The 27,249-nt window shown below is 47.8% G+C and overlaps 3 protein-coding genes across 5 annotated transcripts; 2 read left to right on the top strand and 1 right to left on the bottom strand.

The window, feature by feature from the left end:
• Positions 1-10: 10 nt before the first annotated feature.
• Positions 11-6,028, top strand: TMEM50A (transmembrane protein 50A). Of its 2 annotated transcripts, XM_072355153.1 has the most exons (7): positions 11-192; positions 358-461; positions 1,692-1,804; positions 2,625-2,692; positions 2,890-2,982; positions 3,874-3,934; positions 4,211-6,028. In XM_072355153.1, the coding sequence occupies exons 2-7, from the start codon at positions 369-371 to the stop codon at positions 4,254-4,256; spliced, it is 474 nt and encodes a 157-aa protein (XP_072211254.1). In that variant the 5' UTR covers positions 11-192; positions 358-368; the 3' UTR covers positions 4,257-6,028. The 2 variants fall into 2 exon arrangements, with proteins under 2 accessions (XP_072211254.1, XP_072211257.1); XM_072355156.1 differs by lacking the exon at positions 11-192 and having other exon boundaries at positions 234-461; positions 4,211-5,533.
• RHCE (Rh blood group CcEe antigens) lies at positions 6,002-11,549 on the bottom strand. 2 transcript variants are annotated; one of them, XM_072355149.1, is made up of 10 exons: positions 11,057-11,255; positions 10,310-10,496; positions 9,947-10,097; positions 9,502-9,643; positions 8,302-8,459; positions 7,884-8,021; positions 7,525-7,655; positions 7,015-7,094; positions 6,665-6,738; positions 6,002-6,187 (listed from the first exon to the last, which is right to left on the bottom strand). In XM_072355149.1, the coding sequence occupies exons 1-10, from the start codon at positions 11,178-11,180 to the stop codon at positions 6,161-6,163; spliced, it is 1,212 nt and encodes a 403-aa protein (XP_072211250.1). In that variant the 5' UTR covers positions 11,181-11,255; the 3' UTR covers positions 6,002-6,160. The 2 variants fall into 2 exon arrangements, with proteins under 2 accessions (XP_072211250.1, XP_072211251.1); XM_072355150.1 differs by lacking the exon at positions 11,057-11,255 and adding an exon at positions 11,449-11,549 and having other exon boundaries at positions 6,034-6,187.
• Positions 11,550-12,787: 1,238 nt separating this feature from the next.
• Positions 12,788-26,873, top strand: MACO1 (macoilin 1). The gene is made up of 11 exons (XM_072355499.1): positions 12,788-13,127; positions 15,729-15,870; positions 16,535-16,661; positions 18,298-18,421; positions 19,457-19,635; positions 20,486-20,981; positions 22,541-22,699; positions 22,875-23,057; positions 23,640-23,760; positions 24,688-24,862; positions 25,661-26,873. Exons 1-11 carry the CDS (start codon positions 13,048-13,050, stop codon positions 25,861-25,863), a joined length of 1,989 nt encoding a protein of 662 aa, XP_072211600.1. The 5' UTR covers positions 12,788-13,047; the 3' UTR covers positions 25,864-26,873.
• The last annotated feature ends 376 nt before the right edge of the window (positions 26,874-27,249 follow it).

The following is a 27,249-nucleotide window of genomic DNA, read 5'->3' as shown; positions in this document are numbered from 1 at the left end:
ATGTATACACACGCGCACTGCCTGCTCTCACCCTCCACACCCCCTCCCGTTCCATACTACAGCGCATGCGCAGAAGTACCCGTTCGACGCCCTCTACGCGCCTGCGCACTGGCGGCAGGGAGCAGCTGTTGCGTGCCGCGCATGCGCACTGAGCGCGTCGGCGGAGCGTCGTTGTTGCGCCGGAGCCCTGAGGTGAGCGGCGGGACGGCGGTGGGAGCGGGCCGTGCTCCGTGTGACGGCGCTGCGGAGCGATCCGAGCTGCGGTGGATGATTTACCGTGAAGGAAACGCGGTGGCGTTTTATTGTGTTTTGTTGTTTTTGTTTGTTTTTTTTTTTTTGTTTTCTCGCGTTCCTCAGAGCGTTGAAAGATGTCCGGTTTCCTGGAAGGCCTGAGGTGCTCCGAGTGTGTGGACTGGGGGGAGAAGCGCAACACCATCGCGTCTGTCGCCGCGGGAGTGCTGGTGTGTGAGGAAACGGGGTGGAAAGATGGAAAGGAAGGCAGCAAGGCGCCCAGCACGATGCTATGGGGGCAGGTGGACCCCCCCCCCCCCACCTCCCCTTCACCCCCACAGCCCCTCTCTGCTCTGTGCAGGCCTTACACAGCGCCCACTTGGTGCTGCCCTCCCCACAGCAGCCGTAGGGAGGGTGGGGTGGGTGAGAAGGGAGCATTGCTCGTTGGTGTTCCACGGGGTTAGTGCTGGGGTTGGTCCTGTTCAGCGTCTTCATCGTTGATCTTAATGAGGGGGTAGAGCTGGTGATGCTGAGCTGGGAGGAATGGCTGACACACCTGAAGGCTGCGCTGCCGTTCAGTAAGGCTTGGGCAGGCTGGAGAGCTGGGCAGAGAGGAACCAGATGGGGTTTAATAAGAGCAAGTGATGTGTATTGCACCTGGGGTGGAATGGAATAACCGCGTGTGGCCATACAGGTTGGTGGTTGACCTGCTGGGGAGGAGCTTTGTAATGAAAGACCTGGGTGTCCTGGTGGGCCATAAGCCAGCAGTGCGCCCTGGTGGCCAAGAAGGCCAATGGCATCCTGGGGTGCATTAAAGAGTGGCCAGCAGGGCAAGGGAGGTGATCCTCCCCCTCTCACCTTGAGTACTGTATCCAGTTCTGGGCTCCCCAGTCCAAAACAGGCAGGGATCTGCTGGAGAGAGTCCATCAGTGCGCCACAGAGATGATAAAGGGCCCGGAGCATCTCAAGGCTGAGCAAGGTGAATCTGTTCAGCCTTGAGGAAATAAAGCTGAGAGGGGATCTGATCCACGACTTTAATTATCTGAGGTGCAGGAGGCAAAGGGACGAGGTCAGACTCTATCAGTGCGTGGTGATAGGACAAGGGGAAACAGCCACAAACTGAAGCATAGGAAGTTCTGCACAAGTGTGCATAAGGACTTTGCAGTGAGGGTGATGGAGGATGTCCAGGTGTGTTTGTGGAGTCTCCTTCTCTGGAGATGTTCAAGATCTTCTTGGATGCCTACCTGTCCAACCTGGTCTAAGGAGCCTGCTTTGCAGAGGCTGGACATGATGACCCCTTAGATGTCCCTTCCAGCCTCTACAATGCTTGGTGCAGCTAAATCATGGGGTTTGTGTTTAGCTTGTACCTAACTAAGCTGACAGTAGAGGCAGCCGTGCTGTTTGTTTGGTCCAAACTTTTCTATCTGTGTTTTAAACTATAATACTTTTGCTTTTAATAGTTTTTTACAGGTTGGTGGATAATCATAGATGCAGCTGTAAAGTACCCTACCATGGAAGACTTCAACCATTCGTATCATGCCTGTGGGGTTATAGCTACCATTGCATTCCTAATGTAAGTGTAATGTCTTGATCAGAGCTGTGCACACCTGGAGCTTTTGTGAAATTCAGAATTAAAAAGAAAATAATATAGGCTTTAAATTGGGAGATAAGTGAAGATAACAAGTCAAGGTTTGCATGTTGCTAATATCACAGAATGGTTTGGGTTGGAAGGGATTTTAATCATCACCTAGTCCAACCACCCCACTATAAGCTGGGATGCTTCTGACCAGGCTGCTTAGGGCCCCATGCAGTTTGGCCTTGGACACTGGCACTGTGCAGCCACAGCTCTTGGCAGCAGTGCCATGGCCTCATTGCCCTCTGAGTGATAACATTTCTTCCTAATATCTCATCCAAATCTCTCCTTTTAGCTTAAAACCATTCTGTCCTATTCTGTCCTAAAACCTTTTGTCCTGTTCCTACACTCACTGAAAAAGGGCTTCTTCCCTTCTTATGGTGAAGAATTCAGCCCCCAGAGCTGAATGCAGCACTGCACTGTGGTCTCATGAGAGCAGAGCAGAGGGGGAGAAGCACCTCCTTTGAGCTGCTGGTCATGCTTCATTTGATGCAGCCTAGGATCATGTGCCTTACATTTGCCTGTGGTAAGGAGCCATTAAAAATGGAGTAGCATATAAATCAAAGCATTAAAAGTGGAGGAAAAGCAGAGCAATGTGTTTAAGTTTTAGCATTGTTCCCCATTTTGAAAAAATAAAATACATGTAAGAAATGTATTAAGTCTAAATTTGTTCCTGAGGAATTCGCCTTACTGTTCTATAAACATTTTCCTTCTTGCTTTACTTATCTTTACCCTTTTTCATCCTGTTTTGCACATTCAGGATCAACGCAGTGTCTAATGGACAAGTGAGGGGTGACAGTTACAGCGAAGGCTGCCTGGGACAAACAGGTAAGTGCTGTGCACACAGAAATACATGCAGTCAGTCATCCTTGGACAAGCTGTAACAGCTGTACCAGTGCATGCATTGATTTATGTGCACAGCTCGAGTGGGTCACATAAGGTGCTCTGAAACTGAAGCATCTTGAAAGTTACCGGTATCTGTAGTGAGGAATGAGCACAGAACACCCACATGTCTTCTTTTTAAGGTGCTCGGATCTGGCTCTTCATTGGCTTTATGATGGCTTTTGGCTCTCTCATTGCTTCCATGTGGATTCTGTTTGGAGGATACGTCGTTAAAGGTAAGAGACAGCATGAAGCATGGCCTGACTCTAATTCTTCCCTATCCATTATTTTTTACTTTCTTCTAACGTATGGAGAATTTTAAGACCCCATTTCTGTTATTTAAGCTCATCGGTCAGTTTTGTATGGCACAAACCGTCCTGTTAGCCTTAGTGGAAACAAAGGGCTCATTCACATGGGGGACTGCACTGTAATAATTGAACTGCTTACATTATATAGGAATAATTCTGAGCAAACACCTGTTTCCAGAATTAAGGTGACCAATTTGGGGCAGGTTGTTCCCCAAGCCTATACATTAAGCCAGCAAAAAGTTAAAGAATCCAAGTGCTTGTAGAAATTCACACCTTACTTTTATACCATGGGCATTTTATGTCTTGAGAGAGTCATAGAAGCTGCAGTAGGGACACACTAACAGACATAAAGCTGTTGTTCAGCCCTGGAAATGAAGTGAATTTCTTGCTCATCAGAGCACACTGGTTGGGTTTTAATTTACATTCTTTTTAGTTTTGGCAATACTAAGTTATTGAGGTGGGGGGTTCAGGGACATGTGGGCACACTAATTTCATGCTAGTGCTCCATTCTGCTGCTTACCATCATAGTGAATGTGCACATGTATGTGTATCAGCTGAATAACTGGGGAGGGGTGGGAGGTATGAAAGCCATTGAAATTACTTTGCAGTGGAGGTAACAGATGGGAGGGAACCATCTTGTCAGAGCATGAAACAGATGCAAAAGAAGCGCAGTGCTCTTTTAACTCTAGGAGAGAACAACCCATCTTAGGCACATCTGTTCTGTGGTAGAAGCAGCAGCAGGACTCTGTTGTGAGATGGGGTCTCTTGGAAAAGAACTTCTGAGGAATGAATGGGGTGTTTTGTGTTGTTTTCTTGTAGAGAAAGCAGTCGTGTACCCAGGAATTGCTGTATTTTTCCAGAATGCATTCATCTTCTTTGGGTAAGCTTCTCACCTTTTGTTCATTTCTTACCTAATAGGTTTTTAATGATCAAAACCAAAGCTTGCTGCAGTCTGGGTTTTATTTCAGCTCTATTTTGGGGGTGAATAAAGTGCTGCTGAGTGCACTCACTGATCTGCCTGCGTAGGTTCTGTTGCAGGAACAGGATGTGGGTTGACAGATACTACAACCTGCTCACAGAAATAACATAGTTAAAGTATTATTTGGCATTTAATCTGCTCCCTTACGTGCCCGTGTGCCTTTCTTGTTTCAAACAGAGGACTGGTCTTCAAATTTGGCCGCACGGAGGATCTGTGGCAGTGAACACACTGATGGAAGTGCATTGGCCATGTGGGTTTTTTTTAAGCTGTGTACTCTGGAAGTTTTGTACAACCATTTTGTATGTTGTGCCCTTCAGTCGTCTCTAAGGGTAAAAAAAAAACCAAACCATGGGGAAGTGAAATCTTAGCACTAAAATCCTGGTTGTGTTTTATTTTTAAAGGACAAAATACCCCCCAAAAACCAGCTCTGTTGATTTCAATGTTGTGTTTCTGACGTGTAAAACTGCTACAGGTAGCACTGGAAGTCACTTTTGTATGATGTTTGCTATAAGTAAATAGAATAGTGGGAGATGAACATATTTAACCATTTAACACTTTCTATGATATTTACAACCCAAGCCCTACTTGCTTTAAAACAACTTTTTAACATATATTTATTAAGTATTTCCTATATCTGGACAATATAAACAGTTCTTCACTTTCAAATTTGACTGCTTTGTGGTTTTTTTTTCCTTCATAAAGCCGTGCTGCTTTGGACTTTGTTTTTCCCTGAGTGTTTAATACAGTGATGGTGAGGGCAGCAAACAACTCACTGTTGCTGCTGATGTTGTAGGGACACAGGTTTGAGTTACGTACTGGTTCTGGCTGTAAGGAGCTCATCCACAAAGCTTGCTGTAAACTTAATAATATAAACTTAATAAAAAGAGGGAAGAACACTCCTCAGCTGGCAGGGAACAGTTCTTCTAAGAGAGAATTCTGGTCCATACTCATTTGAACTCTGAGATACAAGAGGAGCTGTTTTGCCCCTTCCTGTACATACATCTTGGTTACTTGCTGAAGAGAGCAAAGTGATGTGAGAGAAACAGGAGTGAAGTGCAATTCCTTACAACCACTCCTGCTGGACGACATCAGAAACACATAAGAAGTTACGTTCATTGGGTTGCTGGAACAAAAGGAACTGAAGGTCACAAGTTCAGCCAGGGCAGTAATGTGCTAAATGTGTGATAAGGAGGCATATAAATGTGTAGGTATCCATGCTGAATGGCACTGTCAGCTGATAACTAAGTAGATCACTGGCTATTTTGTGAAATAAGAAACTTTCACTTCCTCTACAAGTAATTTGGAACTCTATCTCAGCTTTCTTTAATTGCAGTGATCTGCTTTCTTTGTTCCCTAAGGAATAAATTAGAGGTCTGCAAACATTACTGCAGTGAGCATAGAATACTCCATCTCTTGTTGTGTTACTGTTTTTCTTCATTCCTTCATTTTTAAGCAAGCGTGCTGAGTAAATAAAAACAACCAAGGTTCCACTTCTTTAATTAAGTAAGCAGTTAGAAAAGAAAACCCCATCGACTATTTTGAAATGAAGAAAAAGCTTAGGACCACCATCCACTTAAAAACACGTTTGCACAGCATCCACTGACTGAGCACCAAAGCCCCTGCATGTCTCAGCTGGAGTGAGTACTCTACGAGCAGGAATCTGCTTTACCTCATTCAAATCAAAGGGAAGGCCTTTAGCTGGCAGTGCTCAAGGAATCATTCCCAGATCCTTTTTCCAGGTTGGCTGCCCCCCAAGTACAAACCCAGGGGGTTCTGCTCGTCATTTCTTGCCATCAGATCTTCCAAGTGGGCTGAGCCAAGAACAGACACTTCCACACCTTTTAATTGATAAGCCACGACAGCAGCTTTCTGTACACATACTGCAAAAATAGTTAAGGTAAAATCATCAAAATAGAGAAGAAAATGGATTATACACTCTCCATCTGTAAATGTATGTACTGATTGTTCAGGAATAATGAACATTTTATTGCAGGCTTTTCACGTGTCCATTGGGAAGGCTTTTTTAAGTGTGCACATTGATAATTAAGTGCTGTTTCATCGTAGCTGCTCATTTTCTCTAGTGACAAATACAGCTCTTGGTCAGGTCTTCCATTTGGGTTCATCCACTCAAAATCCAACAGCCAAATGAGGAAACTGTGAAGACAGACATTCTTGTATCAGAACATTTCATCAATCAACATCAAATCAACGCATGGAAGAAGTGATGCAGAACCTGATCAGGAGCTGGTTCTATAGAGGGTCACATTCAGCACCTAAACGCGCACAAGGTCTGTGTTTATGCACTCAACACTCAATGAAGGCCAGGAGTTTTCATACAAAGAGCCTTCCGTCCATAGAACTGCCTTGTAAAAATCCTTCTCTTTGACACTCTAGTTTCTTCAAGGGTCTGTCTATGAAGCATAGGGTGTCTGAGCACGGATATTATGTGTTACAACAAAGATCATCTTAGATTTAGCCACGTGCCCACCAACAGGAATGCGATCTGAAGAATACATGCCTTTATGATATTCAGGCTTCAAACAGCTGAACAAACAGGGCATTCAAATGTACCCTGAAATGGACGCTATGCATACTGCCACGTGGTTAATCTTCCATTGAAAAGGAACTTACCTCCCAGTACATCTGGTCTTCAAAATACTTGGAGACAGGGATGGGCTTCAACAGTTTGAAGTTTAGGATTAAACCTATAGTTGTATAAACACATAGGTTTGATGTACATCTGTACATGTGTCATGGAAAGGGGAAGGCTGTGTAATTGAAGGCTTCTTAATAACACACATCCAAATGTAACATAGACTAAAACACAAGATCAGAACAAAACACTTCAGCAGAGCCCTGTGGCTCAAACTGACCTTAACTACAGAGGACGCTGACATGGTAACAGCTGCAATAGGAAGACACAGCCCTTCCCCCAAAGGAAAACATGGAAGATCTTAATGAAACATGTTTTTCATCCTTACCTGTAATGAGGCCTGTAATCAAGGCGGCACTGATGGTGAAACAGAAAGAACCGATGTTCAATATGACCTTGTAACCAATGCTGAAAAGCAAAACAAGTGTTTCACCTTTGACAGCTGCTGACTGTAACATTCAGCCTGTGGATGTGTCTGCCCCACGTGGTCCCCGTGCACGGATCTTCTGCCATCACATCTCAATTCCCGTATTCAAATCTTTATACAGCTGCAGTTGGCTGTTTTAAAGAGAGCTGAGCAGGAGCCTACAACCAAGTTATGCTGCACTGTGATTCATTCCTGTGTAAGCTGAGAAAACCAGAGAACTTGTGGGCAGGATGCGCTTTCCCAGCCTTCATCTCCTACGTACGCTGCTCTTAAAGGACCAAATCTAGGACTAACACCTAACATAATAGGATTTATCTATCAAGTCTTCCAAGCCTTCTGCATTTATGAGAACTCCACTCATGGCACCCTCCAGTAACGATTAGATAAACTTAAGGACAGACCTTCACGTACCTCGGTAATGCAGTCTGGATTTCCATTACAAAGAAAACAACCTGGGCAAGAGCTCCAAGCACAGCAGGCAAACCAAACGTGAAATGAACTCCAGATGCGTCGTGAAGCTTGAGAGGAGGGTTGAAGCAACTCTGGGAAGAGAGAAAAGAACATGATACACGAGAACACGAGTTGATAACAGGACAGTGCCTGTCTTCCAGTTAGGAAGTTAACTTCGGTCTCCTAACTTCCAATCCCACATCCTGGTCAAGACTTCAGGTTTAATCTTCTCTAAAAAGAGGTTTACCTTGAGGTACGTCACACTGGAAAATAAGTTTACAACGTTTACACAAAAAGGAATGTCAGGTTTTGAGTGTTACCTGTAAACAGCAAGATCCCAGTATGCTTATCACACTAGCGAGCAGACCCAAAATCATTGCAATCCACGGATACTTGATGCTGCTTGCTGCATAACCAATAGCAACCCCACCAGCCATTGCTGCCTTGTGGATGTGGGTCTGTAACACAAAGTAACAAATAGAGAGAGAAAATTGAGTGGTTGCTTGTTGTATAGCAGTACATCTTGATGGCTTTGGACTTTGTATATACTGAGTTACCATCAGAGAATACCATTTCTAAGTTACAGTTTCTTCAGTCTTCTGCTTGGCAGCTTACTGATGACTGCCACGCTGGAAACTTGGATTTGCTTTCATTTAGTAGCTATTATACCCCTCAATGTATTACTGAGAGCAATAGAACAACAGCTTTTCCACACCATCGTTCTCTCTCACGTCTTACCATTCTGAATTTGCCATCCTTTGTGGTCAGACCAGACAAGGCAAAGGCAGTCACAGCACTCACTGCAAGTGCTAAGCAGGTGTTGAGGATTGCTTTATCCTTTTCCATTGCCAGTACAGAATTGAAGCTTGGCCAGAACACCCAAAGAAAGAGAGTGCCTTGGAGACAAAGACAAGCAGTTATTATTACCTTCTCTAAAACACAGTAAATCTACTATTGACTGTCTCTGGATGGTTCCAACCCATCTTTTTGCATTCATTTCAACTTCTTCATTGTGACCAAAGAGAAGTTCCTGCCCATTGCAGTACAGACAGCCCCAAGAGCTGGCTGTTACACCAACACCTACCAGAAACGTGGTATTGCATACAGCACTACAGTGTCACACATACAGACAGATGATGGCTCTGCTGGGATCCAGCTCATCTTTCATAGAGCCAAAGGCAGGATGTGCTTAACGCTTCCCAAGAACATCTTTTAACATCAGCTAAGTCATACATGCAAGTCCACTTAAACAGTGGTTTACGAGTGGAAGCAACTTCACTGTTTGTTTCTGAACAATTTAGCAGTCTGCTTGTTCTGCGCTGACATTGGAAAGCAGGTTTCAATAGCATCAAAAGCAATGGCAGCCAGGAATACTCAGTACTACTGAGCAGAAGAGGCTTTTTGAAACTCCAGAGCCTTGTTCCAAGATCCTCAGGTCAAAATTCCTGCTCCTTTTCACAGAGCCGTTCAAAACCAGCTGCAAGAGAGTGAAGGAAAGCCAAGGAGCAAGAGAAGACAGCGCAGGTAAATCAGCCTGCAGCCAGACTGACTGGGGACATTGGGTGTCCCATGCCGCTGCAGCCTAAGTTACACAGCAGAAGTCACACTAATGAAGAAGATACATGGCCCCCATGGTTCCCCACCCTTCAGCATGTTTTTATCTTACCGCCCACAGGACTAGGCAGGGACTGCATTTCCATATCACAGTACAGCACCTTGATGTAGCAAACAGCAATTCAGCCCCAGATGGGAACTGTAAGCACTACTGAAGTACAAGCCATAACCTCAGTGCACGGCTCCCTGACCAACATATCCATACAGACCCCAAAGAGACAAACTAATTGAGAGAAGAGGGCACAGTCAACCTGCTGTTCTGCTCTCCTTGTGCTCTCATTGCAATCTCTTTTCCCTGCTGAAACATGAAACCAAATGTCTCACCCAACATTGACAACAAATCCGATTGCGAAGTACTTGCATTCTTCTCAGACCTTGGTGATGGCTCAGAGAAACGTGAGGAGACGGCCAGACCAAAGTATGCCCCAAACAGGTGAACGTGCATCATGCTCACGTGGTATGAAACCTGCATCAATAGAGCAATGACATTTGTAAGCTGTCTTGTGCCGCTGGAGCCCTTCAGTGCAGATCCTGATACAGTTAACTCATACAACCTCCCTATGAAGTCACTTGGTTTATGCTTTAAACGTGAGCTTTTAATGCCACGTTAATTTATATGAGCTCACAGTTCATCTACAGAGAGCTTGGAGTGCATTCACAGCGTGTGTTAAATGCAGCTCTGCCTCTGCTGTCCACAATGAGCTCATCTATCATTCACAGTGGAAATAGCAACGTTTCCAAAGTCCCTGTGAAACCTCCCCCCCGTTACCTCCAGGATATGCATGTTGATCCATCTGCTCAGACAGAAAACTATTATCTCTACAACTGTCATCACAATTGACTGCATGGGATTGATCATCCCAAGAACAGCTCCGATGGAGATGACCACAGCAACCATGTTCATAGCAGCTTCCACTATGCTATAATGAAAAGAAAAAACATTACAATTCCACGTCAGGGCTGTACTCGGGCAATGAAGAAAGAACAACAGACAGCAAAATGGACTTAACCCTCCAAAAAGTCAGCAGATGACCACACTAATTCACAGAGCAATCACTGCAGCAAGGCATTGCCCCAGGGTAAAAGCCATCAGCAGCTCCAGATGATTCCAGCTCTAACAGGGACTCATTACCTGTTCAGGTCGCCTTCCAGCGTTCTTTCTGTCAGGAAAAATGATGCATTTTCCATCAGAATGGAGCACTGGACACCAAGTCCGATGATCAGGAGGTTGAATCCCACGCTGCTAAAACTGTATCGCTTCAAAAACATCAGGAAAAAGCCAAAGCCAAAAACCAGCACCTGGCTGACATCTCGCAGATCTGCGGGACAGAAAAGAGCAGAAGAGCAGGAAAAGTGATTCGAACAGACTGCGATTCTGCTTGAAAGAAACAACGGTGAAGTAAGAAATCTTTCCATTAAACATCGGGCTCCTTTATGATCTAGTTTTAAGGAAACCCAAAGCTTTATTTCTCTTCCATGTGGGAACACAAAGATGATTCCATGCTGAAGTTTAGTTCTACAGCCCTTTCCCATGCTGAGACCTCAGCAGAGTTCTGCGCCCAGAGCACTGCCTGTCCTCAGGAGTTATTCATACTCCTATATTTATAATATATTCCATATATTATGGACTCTATACACATAGGGACAGCAGAAAATCGGATGAGCAATGCAATCTATCACATAGCACTCTGCTGCCTTTGCTTTCATGTATGTAACTACGAAGAATACAATGAATACAATCCATCCCAACGAATACAATAGGGATGCAACACAATGAATACAATAGGAATATGATACAATGAATACAATATGAATACGACCCATCCCAATGCAAAAGAAAAGCCTGCACTCAATCCATCCCATCGCGGCAAGGTCTTACTTGCATAAGAAATGTCTGCACCCCCATCTGAGAACAAGAAGTAAAAGAGGACGATGAAGATGGCTTCCAGAGAAAGGATCAGGCACGGCACACTGCAGCGGAAGCTGAGGTAAGCAGAAGGCATCGTGCACCAGATGAGACTTAAGCACAAGTGAATAGTTTCTCCTATAAACAATGTTTGTGTCGCCTCAAGCTGACAGTGAAGGAGGGGGGAGTGGGAATAAAAGCGAGATAAAAAGCAAAACAGGCATCAGCAACCAGCGTTCCTTATCTGGTGCACGTCAGGAACCCAGACTGAGCTGACTGAACTCAGGGCTCCCAAACAGAGCCAAAGCAATGGGCAGTGCTGGAGTCCTCCAGGATGTTTATCCCATGCTGCTGCTGCTGCTCACCTATCTGCTGATGGCCAGGGAAGCACACAGAACACTCGTGGAATATCATTGTTTGTATTGCTTGTAGGCAGCCCAGAGCTGAGCCCAGAGCTGAGCCCAGAGCTGAGCCCAGAGCTCAGCCCTGCTGAGATTCCACTTGTGCTTTTCGCCTTTGTTAGTCTACAACCCAACAGCCACATCCCCTGGGTGACCAACCCCCGGCCTGGAGACACTGCAGGCTTAGAACTGAGAACCTGATCGCTTCACACCTAACCTGCATCACCTGCCATTGCCGCACCGCAGCTGGGTGTGTGCTCAGCCTGTGGGTCGGTATGTGTTATAAGGAGCCACTAAAGGCCGCATTTGGGGCACACAGAGCAGGGCTGCAGGGCTGCAGGGCTGCAGGGCTGCAGGGCTGCAGGGCTGCAGGGCTGCAGGGCTGCAGGGCTGCAGGGCTGCAGGGCTGCAGGGCTGCAGGGCTGCAGGGCTGCAGGGCTGCAGGGCTGCAGGGCTGCAGGGCTGCAGGGCTGCAGGGCTGCAGGGCTGCAGGGCTGCAGGGCTGCAGGGCTGCACTGACCGGAGGGGCGGAGCCGCCATGACAAGGCAGGCCTAACCGGAAGGGGCGGAGTTAAGGGCTGTTCCGGTTCCGCCTCCTCTTCCCATTCGCTGAGCGCCCGCCCCACCCACAGGCCGTGCCTTAGGGACGGGCTTCCCATTGGTCGAAGGCTTGCTGCTTTCCTGGCTTCTGATTGGCCCGTCTCCAAACACCGTCCGTGTTTGGGCCGATCTCAGACGGGACGGCCGCGTCGCCCCGCCCCCTTCCTGCTCCGCCATTGGGCCGCTCTCCTGTCACTCTCCCGGGTGTGTTTCTTTGCTGCAGTGTTGTGGCGCTCCCCGAAGCTTACGATAGTGATTGGTCAGCGGGGCTGTCAATCAAGTCTGAGGGGCGGCCCTTCGGAGCTGCGGTGACAGAGGAAATTAGTCCCTCCTTCTTCCGCTTCCGACTGGATGGCTGAGCTGTCCTTTGAGTTTTCCTCCTCTTTCCCATTGGGCAGCCTTGCCGTCAATCACAGGGCGGACGGGATCCAGCGCTGACGGGCAGTAGGCGGGAGGAAAGCGAGAGCTGCTTCGCGATTGGTTGAAGAGCCGTCACTTCACAATCCCTGCTCTGCGATAGGCTCTCGCGACCGTCATTTAAACGCGCGGGCGGGCCGTTCGATGACGCGGGGCGGGACCAACATCGCGGCACTCTCATAGGCTTTCTCGGCCGTCCGTCTGCCTTTACCCACCGCCGATTGGTCGAGAGAGCCGTCATTCTTGCGTCACCAGCTGCGTGATTGGGTATTGTCGGGGAGGGCGGGGGCGTTGCGCGGCGGCTGCGCGGAGAGACGCGTCGGGGAGGGGCCGGACCAGGAATTATTTTTATTTCTTTGTTTCCCGGGTTAGAAAAAAAAAAAAAAAAACAGAAAAAAAAAAGAAATTAAAGAAAAAGGGAAAAAAAAAACAACAAAAAAAACCGGCCGAAGCGAGAAGGGAAAAGGCAGCAGCAGGAGGCGGAGCAGCGCCGCGCTCTGGGCCGCATGTTGCTGCTGTGAGGGGCGGCGCGCGGCCGGCGGGAGGATGAAGCGGCGGAGCGGGGAGTGCAGCAAATTGCGGCGGCCGCTGAAGCGGAACCGCATCGCTGAGGGCATCTACGGCAGGTACCGAGCGGGGGGAGAACAGCGGGGGGACGCCGGTACCGGACACAAGCGGGGACACCGGCCCGAGCCGCGCCCCGCCCCCGCGCCCACACCGGGCAGCCGAGACATGGCGACCGCCGCGACGCCACGCAGCACAACCGCACGTGGGGAGGAACAGGGGGTGGGGGGTGAGGGGGGCGGTGTGAGCGGGGAGAGGAGCCGGGGCGGCACAGGGGGGTCAGCAGCGCTGCGGGTGCGATAAGAGCGATAAGAGCCGAGGGACGCGCTCGGGGCGGTCATTAGGCCGCGGTTGGTCCCGGCCGCCTCTAGAGCCTGTGACGGCTGGTTAAAGGTTGTATCGGGTTCGGCGACCCGCTTCTGCTCCCAGCCCCGCTGAGTGCCAACGTGGGGCGGGCTTGTGCCTTCCTATAGGAGGAAGGCAGGCCGGGCGGCAGCGCTGGGTATGGCAGCGGTTGCCTTGTGCTGCTCAGCTGGGGGGGAATCTCTCTTTGAGAGATGGGAGCGACTTGTTTTAGGCTGCAGATGCTGAGAAAGCAGCGCCTGGTGGTTAAAGAGCTGCTGGGGAGTTACTGTGTGAGATGGCTTAGTGGAATAGGTTGGGTTTTTGCCCTCAGCTTCTCCCCATCGTTCAGGGATGTCACATACAGGCAGCGTCTCTATAAGGACTGAATTCCGACTCATTAAAATGACTCTGGTTACTGCAGCTATTTACCCAACTTATCTTAATTGCCGCCCTGGGCTCACACAAAGCCAGTCAATACAGCTATCGGGAGGCAGCATCGCAGTGGGACAAACAGAGCAGCCAGGCTGAGCAAACAGCTTTGAATCTTGTAGGGTTTGTGTTTAATTGAAGCCCAATCTTGCCACCCTTGTGCCAACCCTTCATTGCACTCACTGAGGGGTGAGCGGAGCCGAGAGCTGCAATGCTGAAGAGTTTGGGAGCCTTCAAGCCCTTCATGGCAACCAGCCTTCCCCAGCCCTCTCTATCCTTCCAGCTGCTCCTTGCACTTTGGGTGCCATCATTTCTTGTCCTGCAGGATCCCAAGCTAATATCAACATGCAAAGCACAGCGAAAACCCAAGCAATCTACAGGTATTACCTGTGCAAGGGATGCTGTGGTCTGTAAAGCATAGCCATGCTCTCTGCAGGTCTCCAGAACCACCCAAGGGTTGGTGAATGGAGCTCAGGACGTCTCTTGTCTCCACAGTTGACATTCAGACCTTTGCTTGATGCCTTTTCAGCTCCGTTGCCGTCGTTTTACACTCAGCATCTTTTTGTCTTTGGCACTGCAGGTGCATTAGCACTTGGGCTGTTAATTGAGGGATTTGTGGCTGCTTGTTGTTGTCAAAGCAATTGCAGTTGACTTGTTGCTGCTCGGTTCCCACTCCTCTATCCTTGATGTGCTGCTGCTGCTGACACTGCTTCCCTGCTCCCCATTGAGTCCCATGGGTGGTGCAGCAGAGGACCCTTCCCACCGAAGCCCCATTCTGTTTTGTTGCCGTTTGACCTCTGAGTGTAGCAGCTCCTGCTCACACCTGACCTCAGTTCCCCTCTTGCTGTAAAGCCACCCCCTCATCCTACGCTCCCCCCATAAGAATCCTCCTCCTGCCTTTTACATGTGTGTCAGCAAACCGATCGCCTGGATTTTAGGCATTCCTTTGCAGCAGCATCAGTGGGTGTCAGAACTGCAGGTGTGGGGTCACAGAGCAGCGCCGTGTGCTCTGGGCTGTGCATCACTGTATGGCAACAGAGGGACAATAGAGGCACCAGAGGGAGAAGCAGCGCTGGGAAGGGCTGATAGAAAGCAGGGGGAGGGAGGGGGCTGCTGCTGCCTTTGGTTTGATGCACATAATCTCATTTGGAGGGTGTCGGTGTGCCTTTGTGGTCGGGATCTGTGTTTTCTCCCTCCCAAGGATCCCCAGCAGCTGCAGCGTGCTGCAAAGACACCCTTTTTGTTGGTGGTTTTTTGGTGTTGTTGGTTTGTTTTTTTCCCCCTACATGGATGTATTTATTTGAACGTAGATATGTTTAAATATACCCCTTTGACAGCTCGGCATCACAACACTCTTCCCGATGGCTGTAGTTAAAAGGCTTAAAATATACCTTCATTTATTGGCCGTGGGGTTTGTGCTCAGCGCAGCAGACAATGAGCGAACATCTGCGGTGTGAGGAGGGGGAGGCAGAAACGTCTCAGCCCCGAGGATGGGGGAGTGCAGAGCAGGAGAGCAGCACTGCAGCTGTGGCAGCATCTCTGTTTGCCAGGCTTTGCTTTGTACAAATACACCGCAAAGCAAAAGGGAGCTCGAGGCTGAGCGGCTGCTCAGAGCAACTCGCCACCTTCCTTGCTGCTGTAACAATAAATGCAGTTGAATGTAGTCAGCTGTGTGAGACGAGGCTCGATTTTAATGGCAGACAGCCCGTGGTCGGGTTATTTTGTATGGAATCTTCTCTCCCGTATTGCACTTACTGACAGTTTTTATTCCTGACCTCTCCGTTCATCAAAAGCAAAGAGTTGATAAGTTCATACGCTTGTTTCCTTGCTTGGTTTTGTCCTTTGGATTGGAAATGCTGACTGAGGTGACTTTTCTTTTCTCCCTGCAGTACCTTCCTGTACCTGAAGTTCCTGGTGGTTTGGGCGCTGGTGCTGTTAGCAGACTTTGTCCTGGAGTTCAGATTTGAGTATCTCTGGCCCTTCTGGCTCTTCATCAGGAGCGTTTACGATTCCTTCAGATACCAGGGCTTGGTGAGTACAGCACAGAGCCGATGGCCCTTATGGGGATCTCCTGTCAGGTGTCAGGGTGATTTCCGTGTTCAACAGCTTGTTTAGAGGCACTTTAGATGCTCAGTTGTCGGGTGGCAAAGTGACCTGAGCTCAAATCTCTTCCTTCTCACATTGCCTCTTTCATCTGCTGTGGAGGTGGAGCACATCGCTATCAGAGTGTTCACTGGAGGCAGATAGCGTCTGAATAATGTGATAAGGGCATTTGTTTGGATCCCCCTCTATTAGGGCTTTCTTTAAGCCTTTGCCTGTTTAAATATTGACCACCTGGGGAGGGTAAGTGACGCCGCTGATTTTTATGATGTGGTGGAACGTGGTGATGATAACACGACATCAACACAGTGATCTCCCAACAAAGCCAGGGGTAAATGCAGCAGCTTGGGGACTTGCAGGACTGGCTGGGACACGGATACGCTCAGGCTGCACATGTTGGCTCATGGTTGGACAGACGTGCCCTGCCATCAGCTCTGTTTGGTTGGGTGATCTTCATGATCCCTCCCAACCCTATTGGCGCACTCATTTCTTTACCCTGAGTATAAGTAACACTCGTGTTTCTATGCTGGCCTCGCTGGTGATGTTTGCTGGATTAAACTGAAACCTTCTTTCCCCCCCCCTCCTTTCTTTTTAGGCTTTTTCAGTGTTTTTTGTTTGTGTGGCGTTCACATCAAATATCATATGTCTGCTCTTCATACCGATACAATGGCTGTTCTTTGCTGCCAGCACGTATGTGTGGGTACAGTATGTCTGGCACACAGGTAAGTCACTGTTCTTTAACTAAAACGTACTGATTAGAATATGCATCTGAATTAGTTCTTATTAACGTGCTGAACCCCTCTTCTGTTTGCTACGTTTGCTTTGATGTTTTGATTTGCTAAATCCAGGTGAGAAATGTTCTTTTTGTTATCCTTGGTATCTTGATGTGCGCTCGATCTCGTCTCTCTTTGTACATCTTGTGGTTAATCATCACTTAATGATTAACTGCTGGAACTGAAGGTCTGTCAGCAGGAGTTCCTGACTCCAGAACTCTCCTGCACAGCTCAACAAGCACTGAGCAAATACAAGAACTCTGAAGGGATACCATACCCTTCCCACTGCTCAACCAATACGCTGTTTAATCGGGATATCACCCTACATCCCAATGTATTTAATTCAGGAAGATGCCTTGCTTTGCTGAAAGGCAGTTTTTGGTCCCCCAGGACCTTGATGGTTGGGGCTTTGGTAGTATTTGTGTGTTAGTCTTGCAGTCAGATGGTGGGAGCTTGCAGGGTGGCACAGATCACCTGCTCAGCTTGCTGGTGGAAGCAGTCGCCTCCCTTGACAAGTTAATCGTGGGTAATAACGACAGTGTGGGAGTCCATGGAAAAGACTATGAACCAGTTGGTGCCCAATGTAAAATAGGTTAAAAATAAAACCCCAAACGTGGGTTTATTTTTAGGGTTGCACTAGGATGTTGAAGCGTTATCTTGAGTTGTTCTCAGAGCAAAGGCAGAACCCGATGGTTGAACTTCAGCTGTTCGGCTCTGCTTCCCTGCAGCCTTAGGAATTAATCTTTCTTTAAGGCCTATTTAAGTCGATGGGAATTTACTCTTTCTTTTCTTATGAGAAAGTGCTGATCTCCTTAGGTAGCATTTTACCTACCACAACCATTCAGTCCTTTGTAGCAGAGGGATTTTACCACAGGTCTCCAATTCGCATCAAAGAAAGCGGTTCAAGAGAGACCAAAGTAGAGAGCATAGATAAATAGAGCAAAGCAAATCACATCAGGGCCTCAAAATAGCACCCATAGCTCCAAACTGGAGACCTGTTTCCAAATAAGCACACGGGACGTTGACGAAGTTTGGGGCACGGAGCTGTAATTGAGTCATGGGATCCTACAGCAGCAGTGGTGTCTTCCATTGGTCAAAGGGGTTGAGAGCTGAGCTGAGTTCTGCTTGGCTGCTGCAGGGAAGGATCCATGCGCTGCCCGGATTCCTCTGCCATAAGCGGTTCCTGGAGCCCATCTGCTCAGTGCTGGGCCTGGCAGGTCCCAAGCTCGGGGTGGGGAAGCAGTGCTGGCTGTGAGGTTGGCAGCTGTAACATGAGCTCATCTCCTGCAGCTCCTTGCACTCACATTCCCAGTCTATATACGGCGTTGTGCCGCGCGGTGCTGTTTGCTCCACCTCTGCTGGTTGTAATCAAACAAGATAAGGAGGCAGACGTTCAGAACAGCTTTAAAGACACCCGCAATACTTTACCAAGCAAAAAAGCATCCCAAACTCTCACCATTCCGTTTATAAATGTCTGAAAATTGCCCGCTGTCCTTTGGAAACCCTTAAAAATGACTTCAGAATGCCTTGTATAATACTGAGGTGTTTCCCTTTGTCTCTCCTTCCATCTCTCTGCCCTCCACAGAGCGAGGTGTGTGTCTACCAACAGTATCACTGTGGATACTTTTTGTTTATATCGAAGCAGCAATTAGATTTAAAGACTTAAAGAACTTCCACGTGGACCTTTGCCGTCCCTTCGCAGCACACTGGTAAGTCCCCTTTGCTCATTATTAAGCCTTTATTATTAAACCAGAGGGATTGATCGATACTCAAGGCTTCGGATGTTGGTTCAGGGTTTGGCTGTTTGATTCTCCCTCTCACAGCTGCCCCTTAGGCATTGCATCCATAATGCGTGTTACACGTGGTTATCCTGAAGAGATTTGTGAGGTTAAGGAGATTTTCCCTAATGAAGGATCCCTCTCTGTCCCCTCCTTCAGGAAGGAGAGGTGCACTTCTCTACCACAATGCTGTGTTTAATGCGTGCCCTCTTTTGTTCTCAGAGCTGTTTGCTCCTGTTTCCCTGTGGGATGGCCCTCGTTAATTTGGCATCTGTCGTTTTCATTTCTCTTGTCCACTCTGTGCAAATAAAACACGAACCGAATTCTGCTCAGGTTACAAAACCAGCTCAGGAGCCGTGAAGAAAAGTCTTTCTATTGCTGAATTAGATGCAGACATCTCAGCTTGTCGTCAGGGTTTTCAAACTGGAGCTACAGCTGCCTTTGCTCAGCATCACAAAAGGAGCTTTGGCAGATGCATATGCAAATGGTCCTTGCATTCTGGAAGCGTACTTAGAAATGCAGATTGCACAGTGCTGTTACTGAGCAAGGAGTGGGAAGACTTCCATGGTTAATGCACTCATTTAGATGGGAGTTTTCCCCAGTGTAGGACACCTTCTGTGTTCAAAATGCAGATTCGTGGTGCTTTCTTACAAGGCTTTGCCAAAGATGTTGTACTTTTGTATGGAGATGTTTGCTTGGCCATTCAGGACCAAAGCTGGATTGCAGTTGGCTGTTACCTCCTGGAGAGATGCACAGTTGCACCTCCTTGTGCTTGTCCAACAGCTGGCACTGCTGCGCACCCTGCAGTTGCATTGTTGTCATCATTTATGTTACAATTAGTCTTATCTGTAACGAACCGAGGCTCGGTAACAAAGTCTCTACGTTTTAATTGTAGCACAGCAAAAAAGTTCATTAATTTACACGCGGAATAATAAAGTTGCTCTTCTTTTTTTTTTTCCCCTTTAGCATTGGTTACCCTGTCGTCAGTTTGGGCTTTGGCTTTAAAAGCTACGTCAGCTATAAAATGCGTTTAAGAAAACAGAAAGAAGTGCAGAAAGAGAATGAATTCTACATGCAGCTCCTGCAGCAAGCACTGCCCCCGGAGCAGCAGATGCTGCAGCGACAGGAGAGGGAGGCAGAGGAAGGTGAGCTGCAGCTCCTGCTTTGTGCATGCTGCCAGAACCTCAAAGTTCTGCTGCTTTCATCCATCGTGATCCTAAAGGAGGGCTGAAATGAACCTTTCGTTTGGGTTGGGGTGGGTCTTGTCATAGAATCATTGTAGAATGGCCTGGGTTGGAAAGGACCCCAATGCTCATCCAGTTCCAGCCCCCTGCTGTGTGCAGGTCACCAACCAGCAGCCCAGGCTGCCCAGAGCCACATCCAGCCTGGCCTTGAATGCCTGCAGGGATGGGGCACCCACAGCCTCCTTGGGCAACCTGTTCAGTGCGTCACCACCCTCTGGGTGAAAACCTTCCTCTTAATATCAACCTAAACCTCCCATCTCACTTTCAAACCATTTCCCCTTGTCCTGTCACTGCCCACCCTCACAAACAGCCCTTCCCCCTCCTGTTTATACACTCCCTTCAAGTACTGGAAGGCCACAATGAGGTCTCCCCGCAGCCTTCTCTTCTCCAAGCCAAACAAGCCCCGTTCCCTCCACCTTTCCTCATAGGAGAGCTGCTCTGACCATCTTAGTGGCTCCTCCAAGAGCTCCACATCTGTATCACGTTGGAGGCCCCAGGCCTGGGCACAGCACTGCAGATGGGGCCTCACAAGAGCCCAGTAGAGGAGGACAATCACCTCCCTGTCCCTGCTGGCTGCCCCTATTTTTCTTCATGGGTTTGGCTTTGTTTTCTTTTTGCTGAGCCGACTCGTAACAATTGCCTTCTGCAGAAGAGATGGTTGCAGACTCCACCGTTTCTCTTTGTGTCGTAATATTGATTGATTTTAACCAACTAACGGGTGTTTTGTCCTTTCTTTTCTTTGCTATTGCAGCCAAAGGGTTATCTGAGATGGATTCCTCGATGCTTTTGCAGCACAATGGAGGCATTCCAGCAAATAAAAAGTTATCAGCAACGTTGCCAGAGCTGGAATATAGAGAAAAAGGGAAAGAAAAGGACAAGGATGCTAAAAAACACAACCTTGGAATCAATAACAACATTTTGCAACCTGTAGACTCTAAAATACAAGAGATCGAATATATGGAAAACCATATCAATAGTAAAAGGTTAAATAACGACCTTGTAGGAAGTACAGAAAACCTCTTAAAGGAGGACTCGTGCACTGCCTCGTCCAAAAACTACAAGAACGTCAGCGGAGTTGTCAACTCCTCCCCACGCAGCCACAGTGCGACCAATGGGAGCATCCCTTCAGCGTCCACTAAGAATGAGAAGAAACAGAAGTGTCCGAGCAAGAGCCCGAGCGCACATAAGGACTTAATGGAGAACTGTATCCCCAATAACCAGCTCAGCAAACCAGATGCGTTGGTGAGGTGAGTTTCATTTGGGGTGCAGCATCCTGGCCTCTCCTGGTGCCGTTGGGAATGTTTGGGGGTTTATTTTCTTAGTTGGTCTTCTAAAGGAAATGGAACTTATCATCCCATGTTGAGGACAGAACTGGTTTGTGATGGGGTCCGACAGGAGGCACCTGCTGGGCTTCTCTTCCTGACTTGTGCCTCCTGTTGGCCACGCAGTCTCCATCAAACAGCTTCCTGTGTCCCTCGGGACGTGGTTCTCACCGACCTCGCAGGGGTGTTGTGAGGCTTTGTGGGTGGCTGTGCCAGTCCTTGGAGGAAAGGTGTGAGGAGAACGTGGAGGATGCGCATTGCAGAGCTCGGCGGTTGTGTTCTTGGGAAACATTTCCACCTCCAGGGGATTCGGAGGGGTTCGGTGGTACCTGGGCAGGTTTTGGTGTCTCGTTTGGTGGTGGGGTCTCCTTTTTTCCCCCTTAAAATGTTTGGCTTTTGCTTTTAATTCACAAGGACAAATGCAAAGCATCGGCTGCCCTACAACTCCCTGAAGTGACAACTCGAGCTTGCTGTGTGCATTACTGCTGATGTACCAGTTTAAATGCAGGCCACGGTGCTTTAACACAGCTGTGAAGATGGGAGAGCTCACATCTTGATGTCTGCTCACCTGAAGTGTGCCCTGAGGAGCTGCTAGCAATGGCACATTGCCCACAGCAGAACTGCAGTGCTGCGTGCTCTCATTGGCAGCAGGGGCTCACAGGGCAACAGATGGGGCCACGAGAGAACAAAACAAAGAACAGGTCTCATAGCAAAGCACTCTGGGTCACATAGAGCTTCAGTTTTTGTAGCCAGGTGATGATGGAGCAGTGGGTTATGGGCAGCTGGAAGCTGCAGCCTAAGCTGTCTTTACCTTCCCAAGGCAATAAGGGAAAGGAGCTGCTGTGGAGTGGCTATGCATACATTTAGGATGTATTTTTAGTCCTGTGGGGAGCACAGAGGTGAGCTGGAGGCCGCCCCTTACAAACTGCTGCCTTTATTTAACCCATTTGGGATGAAAATATACTAACGAATAAGCTTGTGTGACTTGTTAAGGCTGCAATTATGTGTGCGGCAGATTCTCTCAGTTCAGGAGGAACTGAAACTAAATTCACCGAGTCCTGAATTATGGATAAGGTGACACATGTACGTCTTGTACTTCAAGGGAAAAACCCAACCGTGTTTAGTAAGAATTCAGGAGTGCAGTGCGTCGTTAACACAGCCTGAATTAGGTGAGAAAAGCAGAAATGGGCTCTTGTGGTCACCTGTCAGCTCTGGGGCTTTCTCAGCCTTATCAGTTCTGTTTCTGCTTGGAGGGATGGAGGTGATTCCATCAGGTGTTCCACAGTGCTGCAGTGCATGGAGGGGACCAGGATTCCTGTGGGGTTATGAAGTGTGTGCATAGCTGTATGTGGAGCTGCGTGTGTAGAGTTACCTACGAGATGACGCAGCAAAGAGAGGCATCATTTCCGAGATGATCATCTGTTGGAACCTTTGGGTAACGGTCCTTTAAACTGAACGCTCTCTTTTCAAATTGTCTGTCTTAGGTTGGAACAAGACATTAAAAAGTTAAAGGCTGACCTGCAAGCAAGCAGGCAGATCGAGCAGGAGCTGCGTAGTCAGATCAGTTCTTTGAGTAACACAGAGCGGGGAATTCGGTCTGAGATCGGACAGCTCCGGCAGGAAAACGAACTGCTCCAGAACAAGTAGGTGCTCTGCAGGGCTGTGTGAGTTGGGTGCTGATGGCTGTAGTTTGCTGGGGGGGGAAATGTTAAGACTTTGCAAAGTAGGAGGTACTTGCTTGCAAGAAAGCAAGAGTCGCTTGGGAACAAGTGTTGTAAGTGACAACCTGTGTTAAATCTCATCCCTGTTACCTTCCAGATTGCACAATGCTGTACAAATGAAACAAAAAGACAAGCAAATGATCAGCCAGCTGGAGAAGAAACTGAAGGCAGAGCAAGAGGCAAGAGCCTTCGTAGAAAAACAGCTAATGGAAGAAAAGAAGAGAAAGAAGTTGGAAGAAGCCACCGCTGCGCGTGCTGTTGCATTTGCTGCTGCTACAAGGTATGTGGTTCTGCCCCAGAAGGAACATCAGCTCCAGAGTTACTGGCACTCTGAGTTAGTAGCTGTATGGAGGCTGTGCTGGCAGAGAGCTGTTGTGCCCCGTGTGGGTCAGACCTCTTGAAAACAGAAATCCCCCCTTTCACACACGGCTGTGAATCAAGGTTCCATGCGGTGGCCGTGGCCGAAATGGTCTTTATCTCACTCCTCAGAAACATTCTGCTGTAGCCACTGACTGCCAGTGCTCAGCACAGTGATTAATGCAGGTGTAAGATGGAGTGCTTTTTAGCATGAAAATACGGTGCGAGTGTCGATGATTGCAATGACCCAAATGTCTGAAAAGCATAATTTCAGCTTTCCTGTTCTCCATCATTCATAAATGTTCCAGGCAACTTCCCGATCCTCGAGGTGTAAAGTTGGGCAACTCTTTGGAGTTCTTCATTGATGCCATAGGGAAAATCTCTTACTGAAAAGAACAAAGTTACCTTTCCTTTCTTACCCTTCAATACCGATAGTCCTTGTCATGCAATGAGCTGACAGCCTCCTGCTCTTATTCAGTTTTCTCTTTCACTGCTTTCCCTGCAGAGGAGAATGTACCGAAACTTTACGGAATCGAATCCGAGAGCTGGAGACAGAGTGCAAGAAGCTGACCATTGACATCAAGCTGAAAGAAGACCAGATACGAGAGCTAGAAATGAAAGTTCAGGTAACAAGAAAGTGACATCACAGCGAGTGCTTTGAGACTCTTGAGACTGCCAGATCCACACAATAGGCAATCAGCACCTTCAAGGGTGGTTCCCTTCAGATGCCTTTTCTTGCACATCTTGCATCAGGGTTATTAGATGGGGATAAGGAAGGTGGAGGGTCTCAGCTCCATCCCACTCAAGTGTTTAAATGATTTGGGTTGTTTTTTTTTTCCCCAAACCAATGGTCAGGATAGAGTGAGGAAAACAGAAACCCCCCCCCCTACACCTTCTGTTCTATGTGAGGCCTTGTTGCCAGTCTGTGTTGTTATGTCACTGTTGGCAAGTAAGGAACTTAACAAGAAATACCCCCCACCCATCCAGAAATAGCCATTCCCAGCCACAGGGTGACTGCCTCTCCCATGCAATACTTGCTCCCTCCTTTTCACTGTTCTGCATTTCTGGCTTTGCATCAGTTCAGTTCAATGTGGGAAGCATGCAAAGATGAAGAAATCTCTGCCATCAGACCCCTGCAATAGCTTACAATGCAGTCAGTCTTTAGTTAGTATAGCTTTAAACTTTCTGGTAAGGGCTTTGTCCCCGTTCTAGCTGCTTTCATATTGCACAGCATAGCTCTTTCTGCTTGCTTCCAGCTCTCAGCTGGAAGGGACGGGCGAAAGGTCTCAGTGGTACAGACAGTAAGGAGCTGAGGAGCAGAAGAAATGGAACCTGCTCACTGCACTGTAACTGCTCTTTGTACAATATGGCTTTAATCGCTTGTCGTGTGTAATTACCGCAGGTGATGTTACAGCATCCTCAATTAACCATCGTTTTAATTGGACTGTATTAACACCAGGCCCAGTGGTGCGCTGTAGGGAAGGGAGAGACTCCTCAGTACATCTCATCCGTGAAACCTACAGGAATAACGTTTGTCCTCGTTGCTCCTACAGGAACTGAGGAAGTACAAGGAAAACGAGAAGGATACAGAGGTGTTGATGTCAGCACTGTCAGCCATGCAGGATAAAACACAGCACTTAGAGAACAGCCTGAGCGCAGAGACGCGGATCAAGCTGGATCTTTTCTCTGCATTAGGAGATGCAAAACGGCAGCTCGAGATTGCCCAAGGTAACACACGGTGGTGGGGAGGGCTGGGGCTGGGGAATCTTGGGGTCCCAAACTGTCCTGCTCCTCAAAGCTGGAGAACTTCTTTGGAAGAGCTAGAAGAGAAGATAGCTGTCTGTTATCCTTGTCTGTGAATCTCCTGAAGCAAATAAAACGAAACGAGGGGAGAAAAACCCGAGAACCTGTTGGTGAGCAGAGAGGTGTCCGTGTCGCAGTGCCACCAGAGGGAGCTTGGAGCCAGCATTTAACCCTGCTGGGCTGTCTGTTAGCTGGGCAGGCCCTGGAGCAAACGGAAGTGAGCTCTTGGTTTAGCAGCTGTAGAATTTCCTCGAAGGAGTTCTTTTGCAGGAAGGTTTTCTTAGAGGGAGAATCTTTCTTCCCGTGCTCTTTATGTAGCTGTAATGAGTTTGTGAGTTTGCACAACTTGGAGGGGGGGGGGGGGGGGGTTAGAAAAATGGTGCAGGCAGCTTTGAAAATAAAGGAAATAATGCATTTAATAACCCCCCCCCTTTGAGGTGGTTGTGAAATGCAAATGGGACAGTGCAGAATAAAGGTCATGTTTTGGCACTGTGCAGTTGTGGATCCAAACAATGCAAAATGGAATAGAAGATCTGGTGTGATGTGGTACCTTAAGTGTAATTCATCGGCACGGAGGGGCAGCTCCACCGGGTCTGCTTTTGCTGTTAGGATATCAAGAAGCTGAATCCCTTCTGGGTGTTTGGCTTCAGCAGCTCAATATGGAATGAGCACTGGAAGGTGGGAAGGTGCAGCTGTTCTCAGCGATGCTCTTTGCCGTTTCAGGGCAAATTATTCAGAAAGATCAGGAAATCAAGGAGCTGAAACAGAAGATTGCCGAAGTGATGGCGGTGATGCCCAGCATAACCTACACCGCAGCCACCAGCACGCTGAGCCCCGTTTCCCCACATTACTCTTCCAAATTTGTGGAGACCAGCCCTTCTGGACTTGACCCCAACGCCTCCGTTTATCAGCCCATGAAGAAATGAATGCCAACTCTTGGTTCTTTTGCCCGGTGACGTTGCCGTACCGAAGGCTTCACACAGGAGCGTCTGTTTGCAGTCCGAGATGAAATCGTATCGTGTGAGACTGTTATTTGTTGTCATTAAAAACAGGAAAAAAAAAACCATAAAAAAAAAAGAAAAGCCCACCATCCATCTGGATCGACCGGAGCTGAACATCAGTTTTTTCTTGTAAACTTTTAGAACCTCACAGAACTTTGCAATTTATTTTCCTTGGCCAATGCATTAAAAACAATTCTTGGTTTTCAAGTAGCCAATTTTTGCCTTCTTATGTACTTGTGCATGGTTTCCTCTTGAAAATACAGGGCTTTGCTTGGTTTGGAACCCTTTCTTCTCCCGTCGTTTTATTTTTATTTAATGATCCGAGTTGAATTTGCCAATCAGACCCATTGAGAAATAGTGAGGGAAAACCTTTTGTTTTGACAGTGAAAGGGTTAAAGAATCCAACAAAGCTTTGATGGATAGATGTGTTAAATACAAGCTTACGGTGTTGAAGAAGAGAATTTGAGTGTCCCCCCCCCTCCGAGGACCAAACAAAATTCAGGGGTGTTGCTTAAGGGAAAGGAGGAGGAAGTTGTGTGACTTATTTATGCTCCCATTGGTGTCTCTGGTCATTGAGAACTGCTGACAGTCTTGCTCACAGTGCCTTGGGAAAAGACATTTCAAGAGGAAACTCGATAGTTGATAAACTATTTTTCCCCCCTTCGCTGTCATCTAGCTTTTATATCAAGCTCATTACAGAGTCTGCTGCAAATTGTACATGGTAATTTGGATGTTCATTATAAACCCAGGTTACATCTCCTGTTCATTTCGGTATAAACTCAGCAGTGTTCTGTAACTTGCCTTGATACAGCATCACAGAAGGCACAATATTAACCCAGGAAGCGTTGTGAAGGCAGAGCTGTGCAATGTACTGTATACAAGAGACTGTAAAGCTGGCTAATAAAAGCTGCAGTTCTGGTTTTTTTTTTATTATCATTCCTTTTTTTTTCTATCACCCCACGTGTGAAACCTCCCAACGGAGCTGAATGTTTTATTTCTTCAGCTCTTTGTGCCGAGGGGGTTTTTAAAGAGGCTTTTTTTGAATTGCACGAAGGTTTAAATTGTGTCGAAGAATAGAATTGCCCAGGTTGGAAATGACCTCATGTCCAACCACAGCCCAACCATAGCACCACAATGTAGGCTGGGAGAACAAACGTTCGCACTGCTGACATCCAAAGGGCTGCAGGTTATTTGGAGGGATGGGAGACAAAGTTGCATCGGGGACGAGCAGAATGAACCCAACCTTGTGGAGCCTGAAAGACAAAGTGCTTCTGAAAGGCTTTTTGATGAGGTTTGCTGCTCGTTGGTGCG

This window comes from Excalfactoria chinensis, chromosome 22 (genome assembly GCF_039878825.1).
Source record: "Excalfactoria chinensis isolate bCotChi1 chromosome 22, bCotChi1.hap2, whole genome shotgun sequence".
NCBI lineage: Eukaryota > Metazoa > Chordata > Aves > Galliformes > Phasianidae > Excalfactoria > Excalfactoria chinensis.
Note: the sequence above shows the minus strand (reverse complement) of the source record. Positions and strands in the feature narration are given on the sequence as shown.